General features: G+C 35.7%; 1 protein-coding gene across 32 annotated transcripts in view; it reads left to right on the top strand.

Moving 5' to 3' along the window:
* The window catches only part of RIMS1 (regulating synaptic membrane exocytosis 1), a 352,499-nt gene that overhangs the window by 301,666 nt on the left and 32,505 nt on the right, over positions 1-18,328 (top strand). For 20 of the 32 annotated variants that reach the window (XM_074819786.1, XM_074819754.1, XM_074819753.1 and 17 more), the window contains one exon: positions 5,466-5,698. The exons of 11 other annotated variants lie outside the window; for them this stretch is intronic. In XM_074819786.1, the coding sequence (XP_074675887.1) occupies positions 5,466-5,698 (233 nt within the window). Of the gene's footprint in view, positions 1-5,465; positions 5,699-6,563; positions 6,595-18,328 lie in introns of those variants that run through there. One more of the 32 variants, XM_074819785.1, reaches the window with a different exon arrangement.

The raw sequence follows: 18,328 nt of genomic DNA, 5'->3' as shown, positions 1-18,328 counted from the left end.
ATTAATCTTGCAGCAAATGTTATATATCATATGTAAATATAGCTATATATTCTAAGGCTGACAGCAATTTGTAGATAGGTAATTTAGAGTTTAGATTTATTAATTATATATCACATAATACTAATAACAAGACTTAGTTTATTTTTAGAAATGTAATGTTCCTCATTATAAAGGAGTGCTCATCTTCCCTTTGGTCCACAACTATTACATGTTTAGGAGGTTATTAGTATTCATGAGCTGCCTTGTTGCAAAAGGGTGCCATAGGGGCTATTAATTAGTACGTGATTCTGCATTCAGCAGAAGAGAATGGAAGCTTACTAGCTCATGCTGGTGAAGTCCAGGGATTCTGTCAAAAGATTCAAGTTACTGCAACTGTGTGGAAAGAACATATGTTAAAATATCATCTAGCCGGCAAGGAATAGAGGGGTTTGTTTATTTACTCATGGCCTGCATTATTGGAAAAATAATTGGAGTAAGAATGAGTGATCATGAAAATAAATGCCTAAAGTATTTTTTTATAAATCATCAGTAAGTCTAAAAGAATCAAGGAAATACTGTAATTTTAGCAATGGCTAATCACTTAAGATTTTTTCCCTAAAAGATTACACTTCCAGATATTGTATAGGTGAGTTTATGGGCTAAGTTTGTTCTACTTTGCTGTGTCTTACTATTTTTCAGGTGATACATACTACTGGCAGGTATTTTATGTAGTTACTGAGAAATACTGTGTCTATATCTATATATTGATTTTCTCAATCCAAATAATTTGTCCAGTATAATTTCATGCATCTTGAATATATGTGTTAAGTATCTGTGTGTAGAAAGATATACAATGATTTAATACACGTAATTGGCTTTGTTTCAGTTCTATATAGTTGTGTATGCTGTAGGTTAATATAAGCAAGTATAATCCACAGTGTCCGTGCAGTATGTTAATTTTATAGAATTTACCTCAGGGTTAATTTTTATGGCAGCCTGTAACTCAAACTACTGTTTGAATAAGTTTTTTATCATAACCATTCTTCGTTCCCACAGATACAACTTTCAGGTAGTGGCATTTTGCAAAACTGAAAGTGCTGCTTTCTTTCACGACTCTGATGGCTGACATGTAAATAGTCTTGATTTTGCCTTGTGTAGTACAGATGCCACTGTAGATAGGGTCCATCTCAACTGCATAAGGTCTAGCAAGAAAATGTGTTTTTCCCTTGGTAAAGGGAGCAGTGTCTTCCCAGATGATGTGGGGGCAGTGGGTGACCTCAGTGCTGAAGACCAGTTCTGCTCTTCCTGGAGTCAAAGGGGTTTTTGCTTTAGTGGTTTACTTTCATGAAAAAAAAAAAAAAAAATTGAAAATCAAGTGACTCTTTTTCCATGCTGCATATCTATGAAGTAAAACAGAAGCACAGGTAGATTGTAACTATTCTTAATATAGACATGGATGATGTTGTTATGTCAATAATTAGAAATAGCATAAGATTTTTGCTGAGCTAGTCATTGAAAGAATTGCTAAAGATGGTAAAATAATTTTAAATAAAAACATAGTGAATTACTTCATTTAGAAATAAGTAGAGTATACTGATAAATATGTTACTCTTAGTTATCCTGCTACTGAAAACTATTTATTTACTGTGTTATGATAACTGTTAGGTTTGAATCAACAATATAACTTAATAATTTACCAGTTTTAAGTCACAGGCCTGCAAAAACTTGCATCTGCATTTAAATTAATGTGTCAATAATCCAAGCACGTCCAGTAAAGGAAAATACAATTTTAGGTATGTTATTATCAGAAAGGTTAAGTGCAAAAGGATATATGTAAATTCATGCAGGTCTTTTGCTTCTTCATGCTTCATAAATCAAACTCTAACCACACTGAAGAAAGTAACAGTGTGAGCTAGGAGCTATGTCTCCAAGTGATAGCCAGTAATGGAATGGAAAAATATTGTGTTCTAAGGGTACTCAATTACATGGTGTAAGAAGACTGAATTTTAAATGCCCATTCTTTTGATACTGTTCCAATTAATGCCAAATAATAAACTAGCCCAGGGATTAGATGAACATAAAGGAATCTTAATCTGTTTGCTTAGTTATGACAAGGGGAGGTATTGGACAGCTGTAAGATTTGATCCTTGGTCCTATCCCATTAAGCCTGTTTCTAGCAAACTAATATCTATTTTGAACTAGACTTGATATTTGCAAGGTAAAAACAAGTACAAGATTAATCTGAAATATTCCAAATATTAAGGTGAATCTTCTAGGTCCCTCTACCTGTGACAAAGAATAAAGATTGAAATTTATGTGGGTCTTTGAAAAAGCAATTTATCTATTATTCAGAAAGTATTCATAGTCCTTGAATTAGGGACTTAATACATAAAAAATGGGATTTTCTTAAACTTACAATTTATCAATTCTTATTTCTCAGTTGATGGACATCAATTTCTCCTAAACTCTTAGTAGATAATGTGAGATTAGAGAATTTCAGCTCCATTGTAACAAGAAAGTGAAGACTGGCATAAAAGTGTTGTAAGATTAGTATTTATTACATTCACAACCACTTGAAATGCAGTAGAGCAAAGTAAATAGTATGGTAAATAATTATTTATTTAATTGCAGGGCAGATTTTATAGTCCATTAAACTTTATTGCTGTAAATGATACATTTATAGATTATTATGTCAGCGAAGTACATGTCTACGTAGCTCAAATATCAACAGACGCTCTCAGAAGAAGTATTTTCAGTTTCTTCCCTCTCTCTTACTAAAGTATTGATGCATAAATTCAAGAGTTCCAGAACTGACAACAACTCCATGGCTTGAAATGGGAACAGAATGCCTACAGAAAGCTTTGAGCAGCGGACATCATCAGCATCACAGAAATAGTCACTGAAATCCAGTTCCAGGCACTGGTGGAAAGGAATTATCCATGTCTAATCAAAAGTAGGACCCCTAAAAATGAGGCCTGTGTGATTCAGCCCCCTCCAGGTGTCAGACTGTACTTCTGATCTGCCCTCTGCTTGAAATAGCAAAGTGTCTCCTCCTCCAGAGAAGCAACCCAGTCAATGGTGTTGCCGTCTAGCACCCTATGGGCACAAGTGTGGGGCCTTGTTTCCTCAGCAGAGGAGAAAAAGGGACTCAGTATCAGAAACTCGCTGGTGTGGGAATGATGTTGACAAGTCCTGATATACTGAATTTGGGATCGAAGTTTCTGTTTGAATAGAGAGACTCCTATGTGGCAATCCCACTTCATATTTTTTCCTGTTACAGTGTTTGCAGAGAAGAAGTAAAACAAGAAATCTGTGTAACTTGAAACAAAAGTTAGATATTTTGTAAAGTTGAGGTTACTGCATTCTGTGAAGAACAATAAAAAGATAGTTATTTAGTGATCATTGCAACTTTAAAAAACAGCAGTATATGTAGCCTATGAAGTAAACATCTATACTATATTAGGGACATGATTTATATTAAAGCTGAGAAGTTAATAATTATCTCCCTCAAGAAAATCAGTCTCTGTTTTGAAAATGGGAAATATTTTAGAGCATTTTTGTCAATTTGATATTATTTTTAAGTGAACAGAACTAGTTTGCCTTACACAAAAACTTTTCCTTGTTACTTGCGTATTTACGGAAGATGGGTTTTTCTCAGTTTTTTTTAAATGACCAAAAAGTGCAGTTAAAATTCCTCCTAGAATGATTGAATATATGTGTGTGTCTTACATGTGTGTGCTGGGGGAGATCTACAGTAAAATACAGAGGGATTTTACATAGCAACACAAAATACCTATGTCCTTCAGTTTTGGCGTGCAAACCCAAAAGCCAGTCACTAAAATCGCAGTGGGATAGGAGGGAACAAGAGAACCTATTTTAAGCTTAGCTGCCTTAGATGGTCCACTAAAATGTGTTTGGAGTACTTCAGTGCATCACAGCACCTTGTTCTGTGTGAAGGTAGTAGCTGGTTTTTTATCATCTGAACTTAACAGGAGCACATCCTAAGTGCTGAACATAGTTAAATGCCTGTGCAGAGATTGATAATGATCTTTCTATTCGATGTTGTCTATTCAAGGACTTCACCTTTCCAGCTACTTCTTCAAAAAATTCTGTGGATTTTTGTCTGCTCTTACTTATAGTCACATTAGTAAATCTTGGTAACTGTCAGTAAAACATAATTTAGGTATACATTATTTTATACCTTCCTGGGTCTGTCTTTCAACCGGACTGATTTAGGCTTTAGTAGGGCCCAGATCTGCAGAAGTCACAGGATGGCAGTTCTCCCATAGACCCCTTCACTTCTCTGTGGCAAGATTTCCAATCTGTCTGAAACATGCCATGACGTAAAGAAGCCTGTGCCTCTAACCCCTCTCTTTCTTAATTTAGGGGAGGGAAGCAGGAGCAGGTCATCACATCTGCTGGGAAGGGAACCTGCTGGAAGGGACAGCAGGACTGTTGTTCAACAAATAAATTCAAAATTTGACTTCAAAATACAGAATTAGTGAAAAAAAATCCCTAAAATTAGTATGTTGCCAGTAGGGCTACTAATCAGCAATACAGGATCAAGGAATTTCCCACATACTAGGCTGATTTAACCACTACATCTGAAATGAGTCAGGCTGCAGCTTAAATTTCTGGGTCTCTGCAGAGTGATAGCTAACTTGGTATTGCCGTTAGAGCTAGGGCATCGCTTGGTCGTAGTAGTGTTAAGACTGTGTATTAGTATGTCCCGTGTGCATTTGAGAATGTTCTTTAGAGCGTGTTTCTGAATACTTTATCCAGCCTCTATGTACAGGAGCAGAAAAAGGATTTGTATAGAAACACTCAAATGCAATGTGATAGCTAAAGAAAATCAAACAGAACTGACAGAGCAATTCATCTTTTTGTCAATCAGTGAAAGTTCTAGTGGGTTGTTAGGGTTTTTTGCCTCAAAATTATTTTGCCTTCATACTGTGATTATTGCATTTACCTTTAAAGAAATGAGAGAGCAAAGACCTAAAAATTACTACATTTTATATTATTTCTTTCTGTGAAGTATGAAAATATAGAAGATGGTATCTTCATATCTATTAGGTCTTAAGGCTTTGGTGAACAGTGCCAATAAGGTACGTGTATTAACCTGTGTATATTCTCCTGGCCGGTATTCATTTTCTTTGGTCATAAAATTGCTGGTTTATTGCTTTACATATTCTGGGGATATAGACAGTACAGCTCCACATGACTTTTAAATGTTCTGTGTGTCTCTGTCACTCTGAAAAACATGGGAAAGGGTTCATTTTATTTATTTTCATCAAAGAAGTGAAGAACAAATTACAATAATGGAAATATATACTCTGCGGAGCATCAAAATAACCTTTTGTTTGTGAACCAAATAAATGAAAATGTATCAAGACTTAAAATTAATTTACTAATTTTAAAAAAAAAGGCTTTTGGAAATGCTGTTACACAGACAAATTAACATGTTTGTTTTTACTTTGTAACTGTAGTACATTTACTCCTAAAATGCAAGGCAGACGGATGGGGACTTCAGGGAGAATCACTAAGAGCACAAGTGTGAGCGGAGAGATGTATAAGCTGGAGCACAATGACGGGAGTCAGTCAGACACGGCTGTCGGCACGGTTGGAACAGGTGGGAAGAAAAGACGTTCCAGCCTTAGTGCCAAAGTGGTTGCCATAGTATCTCGAAGGAGCAGAAGCACATCTCAACTTAGCCAAACAGGTGAGTGAGACACACACTCTTCGGAAACAGGACTCTCACCAAAAGTGGTTTACCGTTATTTCATCTGTGGAATCTGTGTTACGTGTATATGGATATAGATCACTCAGGAGAGAAGATTTTCCAGCTGTAAATAAATTTCTGAGTTATTAATTTTCTTTGATCATTAGGCATCTGCAAGACAAAATATACAAATGCCTTTTAGAATATGTACCATAACAACTTTCTGTCCTGATCAATGAAAAATGTTTTTGTCTCTTAGAATCCTTGTTTGCAGGTAGGCAAGGAAATGCAAAGCGATGTAAGTGGGTATCAACAGTGGATAATGGTTTGGCTAAGAGCAGCTATTTATGTATAGGAAATTTCTTCTAGCAGAAGAGTTGAGTACGAATGGGGGAACTGATATCTGAGCAGATGAATGGCAGTTATGTAACTCAGATAAAAGGTTGTACCTATAGTGGCAAAAAATATGTTTTTAAAAACTACCTTTGATTTCTTAGTCAAGAGTAAATCCAGTATTTTTTCTTTAAAAACAACACTGACAAATTGGGGTCAGTGATTTCAGATAAATTAGATGACAGCATGATGTTTCATTAGCAACATAAGACTTCCAACTCTTTATTGCGACTTCAGAAATCTTAAAAGCTTCATATCTGCATAGCCTGGAGGAACAAAAGCTCATATGGAGAGATACAAAAGGAAAAAAAAATGTTTTAAAGTCCCTGTCCTGCTCCTATTGAACCCCAGTGAAGACTTTTGCTCTTGTCTTCAGTGGGAACAGGACCTGACCCCAAGGCTTCTTTCTTGCTAAAAGAAGGAAGAGGAAAAGCTTCAGCCTAGCATAGAATGTACACATATTGAAGCAGTCCTCTCACATAGTCAGGGTAATCTAAACTGAGGTAAGTAACAATATTGTTTATTTATGTCATCAAATATCTCACCCTTTTACCTTGGTTTTCTTTTATTGCCAGATGAGCAGAAGTGATTCTTTCAAAATGTAAAGCTTGGTCAGCTTTAACAAAAAGATTGTAATACTTTTCTGCACTATCATTTATGAATTTTAAGCCAGAAAGCATGTAATCATACAGTTGGACAAAATGATAGATGTAGTAGGTGTATTTGAAGCCTGGAATTGTACTTAATACTGTGCTGCTCAAAAATGGATTCTGTCTGAATATAGATAGTTGTATACAGTAAAATGTTATTTTAGATTCATCCGAATTAATGACATACTCTTAAAGTAATAAGTGGTATAGTATTATAGAAAGGATTTTATGTTGACGTTTTACTCCACTTACTCTAAAGAACAAAATATTTTAAGAATTTTAAAGAATGTTTTTGTGCTTTGATCTGTCATTCTTTCTAGCTCCTAAATCTTAGGAATTGCTGTGACAGAGCAAATCTTTGCTCCATCTTACTCATTAGTTCATCTCTGATCAGGAACTGGGGCTGTATGCCTAAGAGGAAGGCACAGGGGGCTACCAAACATAGGATAATTTGCCTTGCATGAGCCCTAACTCACTATTCTCAATGAAGTTAGTAAACTTAAAATAGATACAATGACTTCCAAACACTTCTTATCATTATCTATTTAAAGCTCAAATGTTCCCATTCTTCATAGAAAGACACTACAGCTCTCTAAATTTTTCTTGGTGTAAATATCAAAACAATAGGAATTTTGCAAGGAATGGAGCACCTAAAGTCATAATGAAACTCAAACAGCAAATTAAATATAAAAAGTATGATTATGTATTATACAATGATTGTAAAACAGTTGAGAGTGATACTTTGCCTTACTGTGGCTCAGGCAAGCAGTACTATCTGTGGTATAAGCACAGAAAATGGCGTGAAAATAGTGAGTTTTGTCACTCACTATTTTTTAGTTAAATTATGTCAGAAATCAGTGAGTTGAATTAATGTGTTTTTTAGAACAATATACACATAAGACTCAATAGGTTTTCCAAAGAAAATCCATTGTTGGAGACTAAATGCTCATACCTTAAATCAGGGACATGCTTTTCTTCCTTCCTGTAGTGTACAAGAGGGGAGGAGAAATCTAAAACGGTCTAATTCATTTTAATGTGTTGTGCCTAAGTAACTTAATAATGTCTCCACTATTGAGAAGTGAAAAAAAAAATAAATCTGTTTTGACAATATAATATAAACTAGGTCCTTAAAATTGATTATGTGAAAATCAGTTCTAATAGCCAAATTCTGAAGTTTTAAAACTGGTGTGGGCCTCCAAAAAGTGGTGCCAGATATGAACTTCTGCTACAGATCTTCAGTAACTGAAGGTGTGCTGTTGACACAGAGCATACATTTTAAAAGAAGTATAAAAAATACAGAAATATATGTGTAGCCTCCATAGTTCTTCCTGAATTGGTCCTTTTTTTTTTTTTTTCCTATGACTTACATGATTGTAAGTCTGGTATGCATGACATATATAGTTATTTGTTTCTGAAAACTCAAAATAGAAGATCAGAAGTAAAACAAAAGGTCAGGTATTTCTTGAAAATTGGATGTTCCATATTTTTGTGGAACATGTAGATATGAAATTCTAGTTTACTCTTCAAAACCAGTAAAATTAACTTTCATCTTGCTTTTTTTTCATTTGAAGAAATGGTCAATAAGGGCTGAATTTGACTTTTTGTAGATAATTCCTGCTTTTAGCACACTGCACAGGTTTAAGCTTATATAAAAATAGAAGTGTGTATGAAACTGCTACTAGGTAGCTATTATTTCTAAGCATATATTTTGTTTTCAGTTGAAAAAGGAGTGTGTGTGCATGTGTGTGTGTGAGCCTGTACACGCATGTATGTGTCTGTATATACACACATGAGCCTCTTTGCATAGATGGGGCAGATCCACTTGCATGTTAGATTTAGAAGGACCAGTAGTTACATTATTTTGTGCACCCTTGTTCAGTGCTATTGGAAAATACTTATTCTGAATATGTGCCTTATAAGATTGTCAATGAAAGAATCAGGTTTTATTTTTATGTAAGTCTTCAAGGGAAAATATTTCTGCTGCACTTTCCTTTTGATTATGTTTAAGATTTCATAATACTTTTAGTAACTGTTCATTGAAATAACAAAATCCTTACTTACTATGGTTTGCTCATTTTGCCGACAAACTGGGTAGATTTTCTAGTTAATCAGAAAAAACCTTGTAATCTCCTGGCAGTATTTCTAATGAAAATCCAGCTCTGCTTATGCTATCACAGTTAAAAAAAAGAACAGAAAATAAAAAGGAAAAAAAAAAAAAAAGAAGCAAAATTCCCAGAAAGACTGTAGAAGAAATAAATAGCTCCAGGCATATTCTGTACAATTTTAGTTATAAACCAACTTTTCTAGTTTTCTTTGCCAGCCTAATTTTTGTAAATAAATATATACATATACACAAAACAAATATATAACTGCAGATTTTCTAAATACTTACAGCAACTAAACTTTAAATCATAGGAAAATGATAGGAAAATAGATTATGATAGGAAATCATCAGTTCTTGTCTTGATTTTGTGATACAACACTCTATTCTCCTACAGATTTTCTCATATTATAGTTTCCTGACCAGTGAGTGCTGAGAGCAGTATTGGTCATACTGCATTTTGATTTGGGGTTCTGGGTTTGTTTTGAAAGAGATAAAAACTGTTGCCATAGGAGGAAAGAGTTTTATTACAGAATTTATACCATAAATAGAGATGTAATAATTCATTTCAAAGTAGATGGAGGTAATGGTAGGGATATCACCAGTGAGATGAGTTCTGGGGAAAAGGAAAAGCTCAATCTCAGGTAAACAGAAGTATTCCCATCACTGGATCCCTCTCAGTTCTGGTACATGCAGAGGTGTGCCTTAAGAAGGCAAAAGGATTCCTCCCTTTTGCTTTCTAATGCCTGGTCAGCAGATAGGGGCACACTTTTCTTCTTTTTAAGTGCTAACAGTGCTTTGCAACCATTCTGACACCATCTTCACCACCTTGCTATCAGAGATTTAGTGGTGTCACATCTCTATGACATATTCAGCCTGATGCAATTGCCTGCTGAGTCAGCAAGACAGACTTTAAGTCAAATGGACAGGATGGCTGGCTGTGGTTTTGTTTGTTTTGTTGAAGGACTTAGAGGATTTTCATTATCGCCACTTCTAATGGAGGCCAACTTTTCTGTCAAAAGCATTGAGTTTAAAAGGAATTACAAAATAATTTGGGAGTGTTTACTTAATTAAGATATCCAAAACATGATAACGAGTCGTCGAGGTTTAGCCTCAGACAGCAACTAAACCCCACCCAGCCGCTCGCTCACTCCCCTCCATTGGCATGGGGGAGAGAATCAGAAGAGTAAAAGTGAGAAAACTCATGGGTTGAGATAAAGACAGTTTAATAGGTAAAGCAAAAGCTGTCCACACAAGCAAAGCCAAACAAGGGATTCATTTACTATTTCCCATCGGCAGGCAGGTGTTCAGCCATCTCCAGGAAAACAGGGCTCCATCATGCGTATTAGTTACTTGGGAAGACAAACGCCATAAGTCTAAACATCCCCCGCTTCCTCCTTCTTCCTCCAGCTTTATATGCTCAACGTGACATCACATGGTATGGGATATCCCTTTGGTCAGTTGGGATCAGCTGTCCCAGCTGTGTCCCCTCCCAACTTCTTGTGCTGCACCCCCAGACAGATTGGTGGGGTGGTGTGAGAAGCAGAAAAGGCCTTGACTCTGTGTAAGCACTGCTCAGCAATAACTAAAACATCCCTGTATTATCAACACTGATTCCAGCACAAATCCAAAACATAGCCCCATACTAGCTACTATGAAGAAAATGAAGCGTACCCCAGCCAAAACCAGAACACCAGTACCGATAGAAAGACTGAAAATACCAGCTTTGAAATAAATATGAACAAAAGTACCAGAGATGCGGCTGGTGAGCTTTTTGAGACATGGGCTCTTTTTTCCAAATATGAGTTCTTTGAGGCTACTTTTATTTTCCAAGGTGCTCAGCACCATTAATGTCATTATTCTGACTAGTTTTCCATTGTCATTGCTTGAGAAACATTAGTGATCTCATATAAGATAAAGGTGAGACTTTGCCTGGAATATTGTATACTGTTTCCATTACTAGCTCAAAACAGATTAGAGTGGAAGAGATGCAGAGAAGGAGAGCTAAGGAGCTTGGAAGGATGGGGAGCTTTTCCAGTCTCACGTTACACATATCAAGTCATTTTTCTAAATGGAAATACCTTGCAATGTTTATGGTGTGAATCACCATGAGATATTTCTATGTAAGAACCAAAGTTATTTGCTGTCCATCTCCTGTTTGTGAAGTTTAATGTCAGCAACCTGAAATGAAGCTGTAGGCTTCATTATCATTTGAGAGAGACCTTACACACCCTGAAGTGGAGCTGAAATCAAGTATTGTCACAAGGTGAAAACAGAGTGAAAAAAGACTGTGTTCACTTATGTGCATCTGTGAACTGGACATTTGTAAGGAATCTTTAAGTGTCTGTCTGCTCCACTGAGGAAGTAGCTGGCAACCTGAGCAAAACCATGTGAGAATCTTATAACTTATTTCCCTATGTAAAAATTGCACATGTCCTCACATGAAATTCCCTGCTACAGTATATTTTCTGTAATTTCCTGTAATTTTCCCATTAAGGAAGTGGCTTTCTGTATATTCTTTTGAATTAAATTCCAAATTCCCAATTTTAGAAAAGATACCATCATCTAAGTGAGGAAGTTGCCATTGAACGGTGATAATCTTGTATTCCACAGTACAGCTGCACTCCTTTTGTGTGCTCACTCCAGCTTTAAGAACACCTCTTCCATCTGGTTGACTGCCCCACATTTCACCTTCTAAGACTGATCTTAGGAAGGCTTTCTCTCATGGTTTGGTTGGATGACTGAAGTTTAGGTAAACACTTAGAAAAAACAACCCCATCCATTACACAAAATGTCCTCTAGTGGTGGAGAATGTGATGAATCACTGGAGATACTTAGTGACTGTTAGCAAGCACCACTATGCTGTGGTAAAAATAGCACTGCCTGGGAAACATGGAAATTAGGCAGAATAAAGAAGTCTTCCAGCTTGGAGCTACATCATTTCAGAGTGGACACTGCTAGGAAAAAAAAAAAATCTCAGTTTTTCATTTTCGCAGTCTGTGTTTGGTAATGCTGGCAGGGATAATTTTCTGTCCATCCTTGTAGTAATTTTATAATACAAGAGATTTCATACAGGTCTAGATAGTATGGACAAATAAAGTGGATAAATCAAAAATAAAATATGCTGGAGGGTGGAGGCGTTTGGGATAAGGAGGGGTTGTTTGTTGTCTTTCTTGAGAAAGCTATTGCTTCTTTCCATAATTTTGTTACTTATTTACAAGGGTTGTGACAACCTTTTCTTGCAGTGGCTTTTTTTCTTTTTTCACATTTTGTTTTGATTGATTGAGTCTCAATTATAAACAATGACAAGGATGCATTTCTAAGCATGTTTCTTTTACCTCATAACATCTGAGTTTATTGTTTTTTTACTGTAGTGAAATAAATTGTGCTTATGTAAAACAATTACATTTATTTGATAAGAAAGCTGAGTGCTAGACAGAAGTTCAAAAGAGTTATTTTGCCTAGACTTCAATAAATCATGTATTATTATTAGACTGGATGGAAAGCATAGAGATCAGTAAGTAATACTGGATGTCAGGAAGAAACTGGTTAGGAGGGAGGCATCAGCTGGTTTTATTAAAACAAGAGCCAGAGAGTGCTTACTGGTTGAGTTTCTAAGACAAAAACCACAGGCAGATTTCATTAATCTTTTAATGAGTGGTAGTGTGTATGCTGCTGAAAAATGCTGATGATACTGGTTTGAAAGTATGTCAGCTTCCAGTTGATACAGAGGAAGGACTGATGAACTTGAAGACTAGAATAGTAGAACTCAGATAAAATGTGATAATGCAGATTGCAAGACCATTCCTTTTAGAATGACTAACGAAAAATTCCAGATGCAATCTGGGAGCTCTGTCATCTAGAAGAAACAGGAGGAGGGAGGAGAAAGATGTGGGTATAATAAAAATCACAGGATGAATGTAAGCTATGTATAAGATCTGGCCAGGGGAAAGGCAAATGCTATCCTGGGTGCATCAGGCAAGGTGTTTCCTTGGAGAGCTAAGAAAATCATTGAATGAGGAACAGCTGACAGCTCATCTGGAACTGGTCACTCAGCATTCAAGAAAATGAATGCTGGATGTTTGTGGAATTGAGACCTTGAAGGATGATTTATTGCCTGATTTGTTCAGCCTATAAAAATGGAGGCTGAACAGGGATATGATTGTTCTGTAAGAATGCAGTGAGAGTAAACATCAAAAAGGCAGAAGAGTTTTTGAAGCTAAAGGGCAGCACCATCAGAAACTGTGGCAAAAGAACAAAAAGGTATAAACTAGTTATGAATAAATTTTGTATTTGTCTCGAAATGACAATAAAGTTTCTAACAGTCATAAGAGAGAGAGAGGTATCTTAAGCCTCTCAAAGCATTTAGCGCACTAAGGATGAAACAGACCTTTTTTTGTTTCATATCTTGCATAATATCCAATTGCTGTTTTCATAGGATTTCTTTTTTTATGTTCTTTTGTATTGCCATCTCCTGTTAATCCAGATGAAAAGCTACAACATCTCAAATTGTCTAATGGTAGATTCAGAAAATGATCTTAAAAGTCAAAATTACCATGAGTCTTACAGCTATACAGTTACCCCACAGGTTTAGTGTAGCCTTCCGTAATTCACCTGTTGTTCACTGTTGTAGAGGTGCATTTCCAAGTATTTGCTTGCATTGGGCATTTATCTCTGCAAGAATGTTTGGCATTTACACTTAAGCTCCCTTACGTACAGATACTTCTGGTTTATCTTAAGTCTACATATTTTACAAATCTTCTCCTTAATTAGACTGTGTGTACTTGAAAAGTAACTTTCTGCAGCCTAGCAGAAGCGTGGTGGTCTGCCCTGCAGCTTGCTCATTAGCCTTGTTGCCGCCTGTTCAGTATTATCTCTGTGAGAGTCTTTCCCATCTGGGTTGTTATTTTTCCCAGAGCAGGACATTAGAGCTTGCTTTGCATAGTTACGGTGATATATGAGGACAAAGGCTCTGTTGCATAAAAAGAAGAATGGAGGGAGATTGACATTAAGATGGATTTCTCTTTTCAGCCAATCTAAAAAAAGTCTGTAGTGCAGCAGCAGGGATGGTAATGGTGCCTTAAGGACATCACAGGATCTGGGCTCTAAACCTCACACCCTGGTAGCAAAGAGCACCACCCTGAACCCAGCAAAAGCTTCATACCGATCCCAAATGCACCCAAATGTTTCTGCAGCAGGAGGGGGAAAATGGACAAATGGATAATAATACTAAAAACAAAGAAGAAGACTTGATTATTTTTGTAAGAGGAACTCTTTGTTCTAGTAATGATACTTAATTCTTTGAAACTATTGAGTGAATGTAAGCATGTTCTCTTCTATTTACTGTTGCCGTCTAGCTGAGGAATTCACTACCCTTAATAGAAACATAATTCAGTTCCAGTTACTCATCTTCCAAAAGATTTCCTAATAAGGGCTAGTATTTTCAAACAAAGTCCTGCCGCTCTGTTCAGTTAGTGTTACATGTGGGTCTTTTCCTTTTTCCTGAAACATAAATTTTGACTTTGTATCCTGTTATGTAGTTGGTTGACTTGTACTCATTTGTACTTGCATTCATTTGCTTTTCTATCTATTTGCAATTTCTCCCTAGATTTTTTGACAGAGATGTTACTACAGTTACAACTGTACTTCAGGCTATTTCCCATCTATAAGTAGCATGGGGTTTAGGAGAATTTATTGCTTTCCAAAAGTGTAATCTTCATTTTAGCTAAGATATGACATACATGTCTTGCAGAACTGTAATTTTAAAATATGTCTAATATATTTAATAAGTGTAGCTTCACTGTTATGTTTCTATTGTATTTTTTATGAAATGTTTTAGAGAAAGAGCTACTGATAATTCTGATGGTATTTAACTGAGCTTTGTTTAAAGAGGTTTTTTATCTGCTTTTTCATCTGATTCACACTGCAGTCACAAGTTTTACTTTGTGCAAGTATAAACACTGAGTTGAAATATCAAAATTATGACAGAAAAAGGAAATAGAGCAATGCCAAAGTAATACCAAGAGGGAAAAAAATGTATACTATCTTCACATTAAACATTTCTTCATAAATGCTTATCTGTAATAGAATGTCAGCATTAAACTTGAACTTAATTACTCTTCATATACTTCTTGCCTGATCAAGTGCACAGTTTGTGGCTTTCTGGAACTTGTGGGATTTTGTCGAAAGGTTTAGAGTACCTGCAGTCATCCAGAGGAAAAATACTCTCATTCTGTGGCACAGGAATGAACTCCTGTCTCACAGAAGAATAAAGACCCCTTTGTTTAGAGTCAGATGATGTAGCTTAATTTTGATAGACCTGAAATATTTTTTTTTTCCTTTCCAAAGCAGTCCTTTTCTTAACTAACATAAACTTTGATTTTCATTTGAATGAGATAGCCTGTTTAGCATGAAACAACTCAGTCAGTTTTTAAGTATTGATTTGGGAGCTCAGACTTACTAGTTTAAAACTGGGAAGAATAGAAATAACTGGATTTGCAGTATGTCCTTCACAGGATTGTCCCAAGTGTCTAGATGAAGTTTGGGGCAGAAGTGACTTGTCATATACAATCGTCTACTCAAATGGCTACTCAAGATTCTGTTAATGTCACCATTTTTTGTTGAATTTTGCAGGCCTTTTCCTTGGTGCTTTTAGTAAATGTAATACAGAGTTCCAGAGAGCAGATCAAAATATTGCATAGAAAAAGAAATTTTGAAATCCAGCCAGTACATTATAGTATTTCTTACAAACCATTTATGGTATTATTTTTCTCATGTAACTGAAGAATTTGCAATAGTTTAAAAAATGTTTTAAAACTATTCTTAATTCTTCCCCGCAAACACACAACTGAAATTTTCTTTGCACTTTTCTTTTACAGATCATGTTTGATATTTTGCTTGCTTGCTTGTAGCTTCAGTGTGGCAAGTCAGGGACAAAATGGGTCTTTACATCTAAATATGGGCAGAGATTCTTCTTCGATTCCATAAAAGTATTTCAAATACTGTTGTATTACAGTACAGTACAATATCTCTACATCCATTAGGGCCAAGAAATTATGTAATTCTGGATCTTTTAGAAAATGAAACTGACTTTTAAAAATCTTGACCTTTTTTTATAAAACATTTATAAAAATGTATGGTAATCATATATTTGATCATAAGATATTGGCAGGCTGAGTTTAAAAAATGTTTATTTACCTGAATGCAAAGAATCATTAGATTCAGAGACACTATTTAATCCCATTTAGCACTTTTACATGTGAATGTGAGGATGAGCTGTGAGGGATTTTTTGGTAATTTTTTTTGACTAGGACTAGAACTGTTAGCAATAGAATCCAAATGAAACACAGTAAACCTAACGTAAGACAAAAAGGAGGATCAACAGGTGTTTTTAAGGGATTTTCAAGTATACTAATGATTAGTAATAATAATAATACTAAAGCAGCTTGCTGCTTTTATTGCAGCTGATGATGGTAATATACTTATAAAAAATCTGTATACATACCTGTGATGTAATAATTAGTCTGCAATACAGATAATAGCCCTTAGGTACTCTGAATTGTGTATCATAAGTAATGAAAATACACAGAACCTAGTAAAATTATGAAAAAAATGTTCATAGGATTTTCTGAAAAATAATTTGAAAGTTTTTTGGCAAGTCATTAAGTTGGATGAAAAAATATTTCAAATCTAACAGTTTATGATGTCCATCTTGAAAGGACACAATTCAGCTTGAGTATTTCCTTAAATAAGAATAAATGTGAGTGACATTTTAAAACAAAATGCTGACAGCATCAGATAAAGCAGGTATCAGTTCACAAAACATTTCAGTGTTGCTGAATCTCCTTTTCTTTTTTCTGAAAAAAATACTCAGCTGAAGAATTTCATCCAGCTTGGCAGAGCCATGTTGGTACATTGTTTCCCCATGTAGGAGCTCTGCATATGAATAGGAAAGCATCTGGGCAACAGCCACCCTGCACAGCATGTCTGTTCAGTGAGCACACCTAAAGTACCAGTCCAAAAAGCTACTCCCTCCTCCAGTACTTTTTATGGATCATGAAGGGAAGTTGGGTTCAGCTGGCTGAGACCCTTATAACACCAGCATTGCAAGACAGGAGAGGACAGATGACAAACAAGGACAGTCACTGGCCTTGTTCCCACATGCATCAGTCTGGCAGCATATCTGCTAGCCAGGGCTATTGGCCAGTTCAATGTTGACTTTGTTTCCAAGAAGAGAAGGAGCAGCAGTCTAGTGTAAACTGTGTGACAAAGGAATTTGATCTCTGATTGTATAACATTTATTGCCCACAGTGCTCTCCATACTTTAGATGGCATATAAATTAAATTAACATAAGTAATAATCACTCTGGCAAGTCTTAAAATAGAACAAAGATAGAAGAGATGAAAACGAGCACATCGTATTACTTGCTAGTCCAAACTTGCTTCCTGCCAACCAATCTGATACACAAAGAGAAGGGAGAAAAGGGACTGAGGCACCCAATGAATTTATGCTTCTTCAGAACAAAGCTTGGCTCTTCAGTGGCATCTTCTTGCCTTTCATGTGTAAACACTGCTCAGGAGCAGTGGGGTTTATGCCATGGAAATGACAGCTCTCTGTGCATGTGAATTACTTTCATCAAAACATAGCAGGTGTGATTTCTTTTTAAGGAAACAAATCAGAGACTAGTGAGAATTTGCAGAGGTTTATACTTGAATATGCATTTTTATTTTTACACTGTCTTTTTGTTTTCCTTTGTACATGTCTTGGTATTTCAAGTGTTTAAATTGATCTTTCAGTGATTTTTAGCCACTCCATTTGACTAGCCAGTTCATTGCATCTGCTAAATTTTCATCAAATTGCCAAGAAAAGACAAAGAAAAAAATCAGCCTAACAAGTTAGAGATGTTGGGATCTCTAAGTCATTGGCATGTTGTCAAAGTGCCAATATTTTTATCAACTGTGGCATATGTACAGTTTCATCAGCGTTTTGAATGTGCCAATTTTCTTTAGTTTGATAAGTGTGCGATTTTTAAAATATGATGGTCATATAACTTCCAAAAGGGGGCCAATAGTGTAAAAAGTTTGTTTAAATCTGTATTGGTTTCTATTGCAGTTAGGTGCTATGTATATTAGTTATTTGGTATAACTTACTATGAGTAAGGCATGGAAATGAAAATGAAGTTGAATTACTGTTTCCGGTTGTACAGAACTCAATATAGTTACTTAGACCTCAGTAAACAGTACATGTTGCCTCTATACATCCTCAGGTCTCTGTTGGAAGGTTCATCCCTGAACTTGCTTGAATTTACTAAAATTTGACAATCTGTTTAGATTTTCAGACTGAAGTCTACAAATATTTAACTGCAGTGTCATAGACTTAAGACATTCAAAGAATTGAAAGAGTAAACTACAGTATTTTTTTTCAATGATCTGTTGTGTGTTTATCCTCATAAGTTACCTGAGAATTGCTTTGAAATTACTTAGTCC

The sequence above is a fragment of the Strix aluco genome, chromosome 3 (genome assembly GCF_031877795.1).
Source record: "Strix aluco isolate bStrAlu1 chromosome 3, bStrAlu1.hap1, whole genome shotgun sequence".
Classification (NCBI taxonomy): domain Eukaryota; kingdom Metazoa; phylum Chordata; class Aves; order Strigiformes; family Strigidae; genus Strix; species Strix aluco.
The sequence above is the reverse complement of the archived record's forward strand: the minus strand, read 5'-3'. Positions and strand labels throughout refer to the sequence as shown.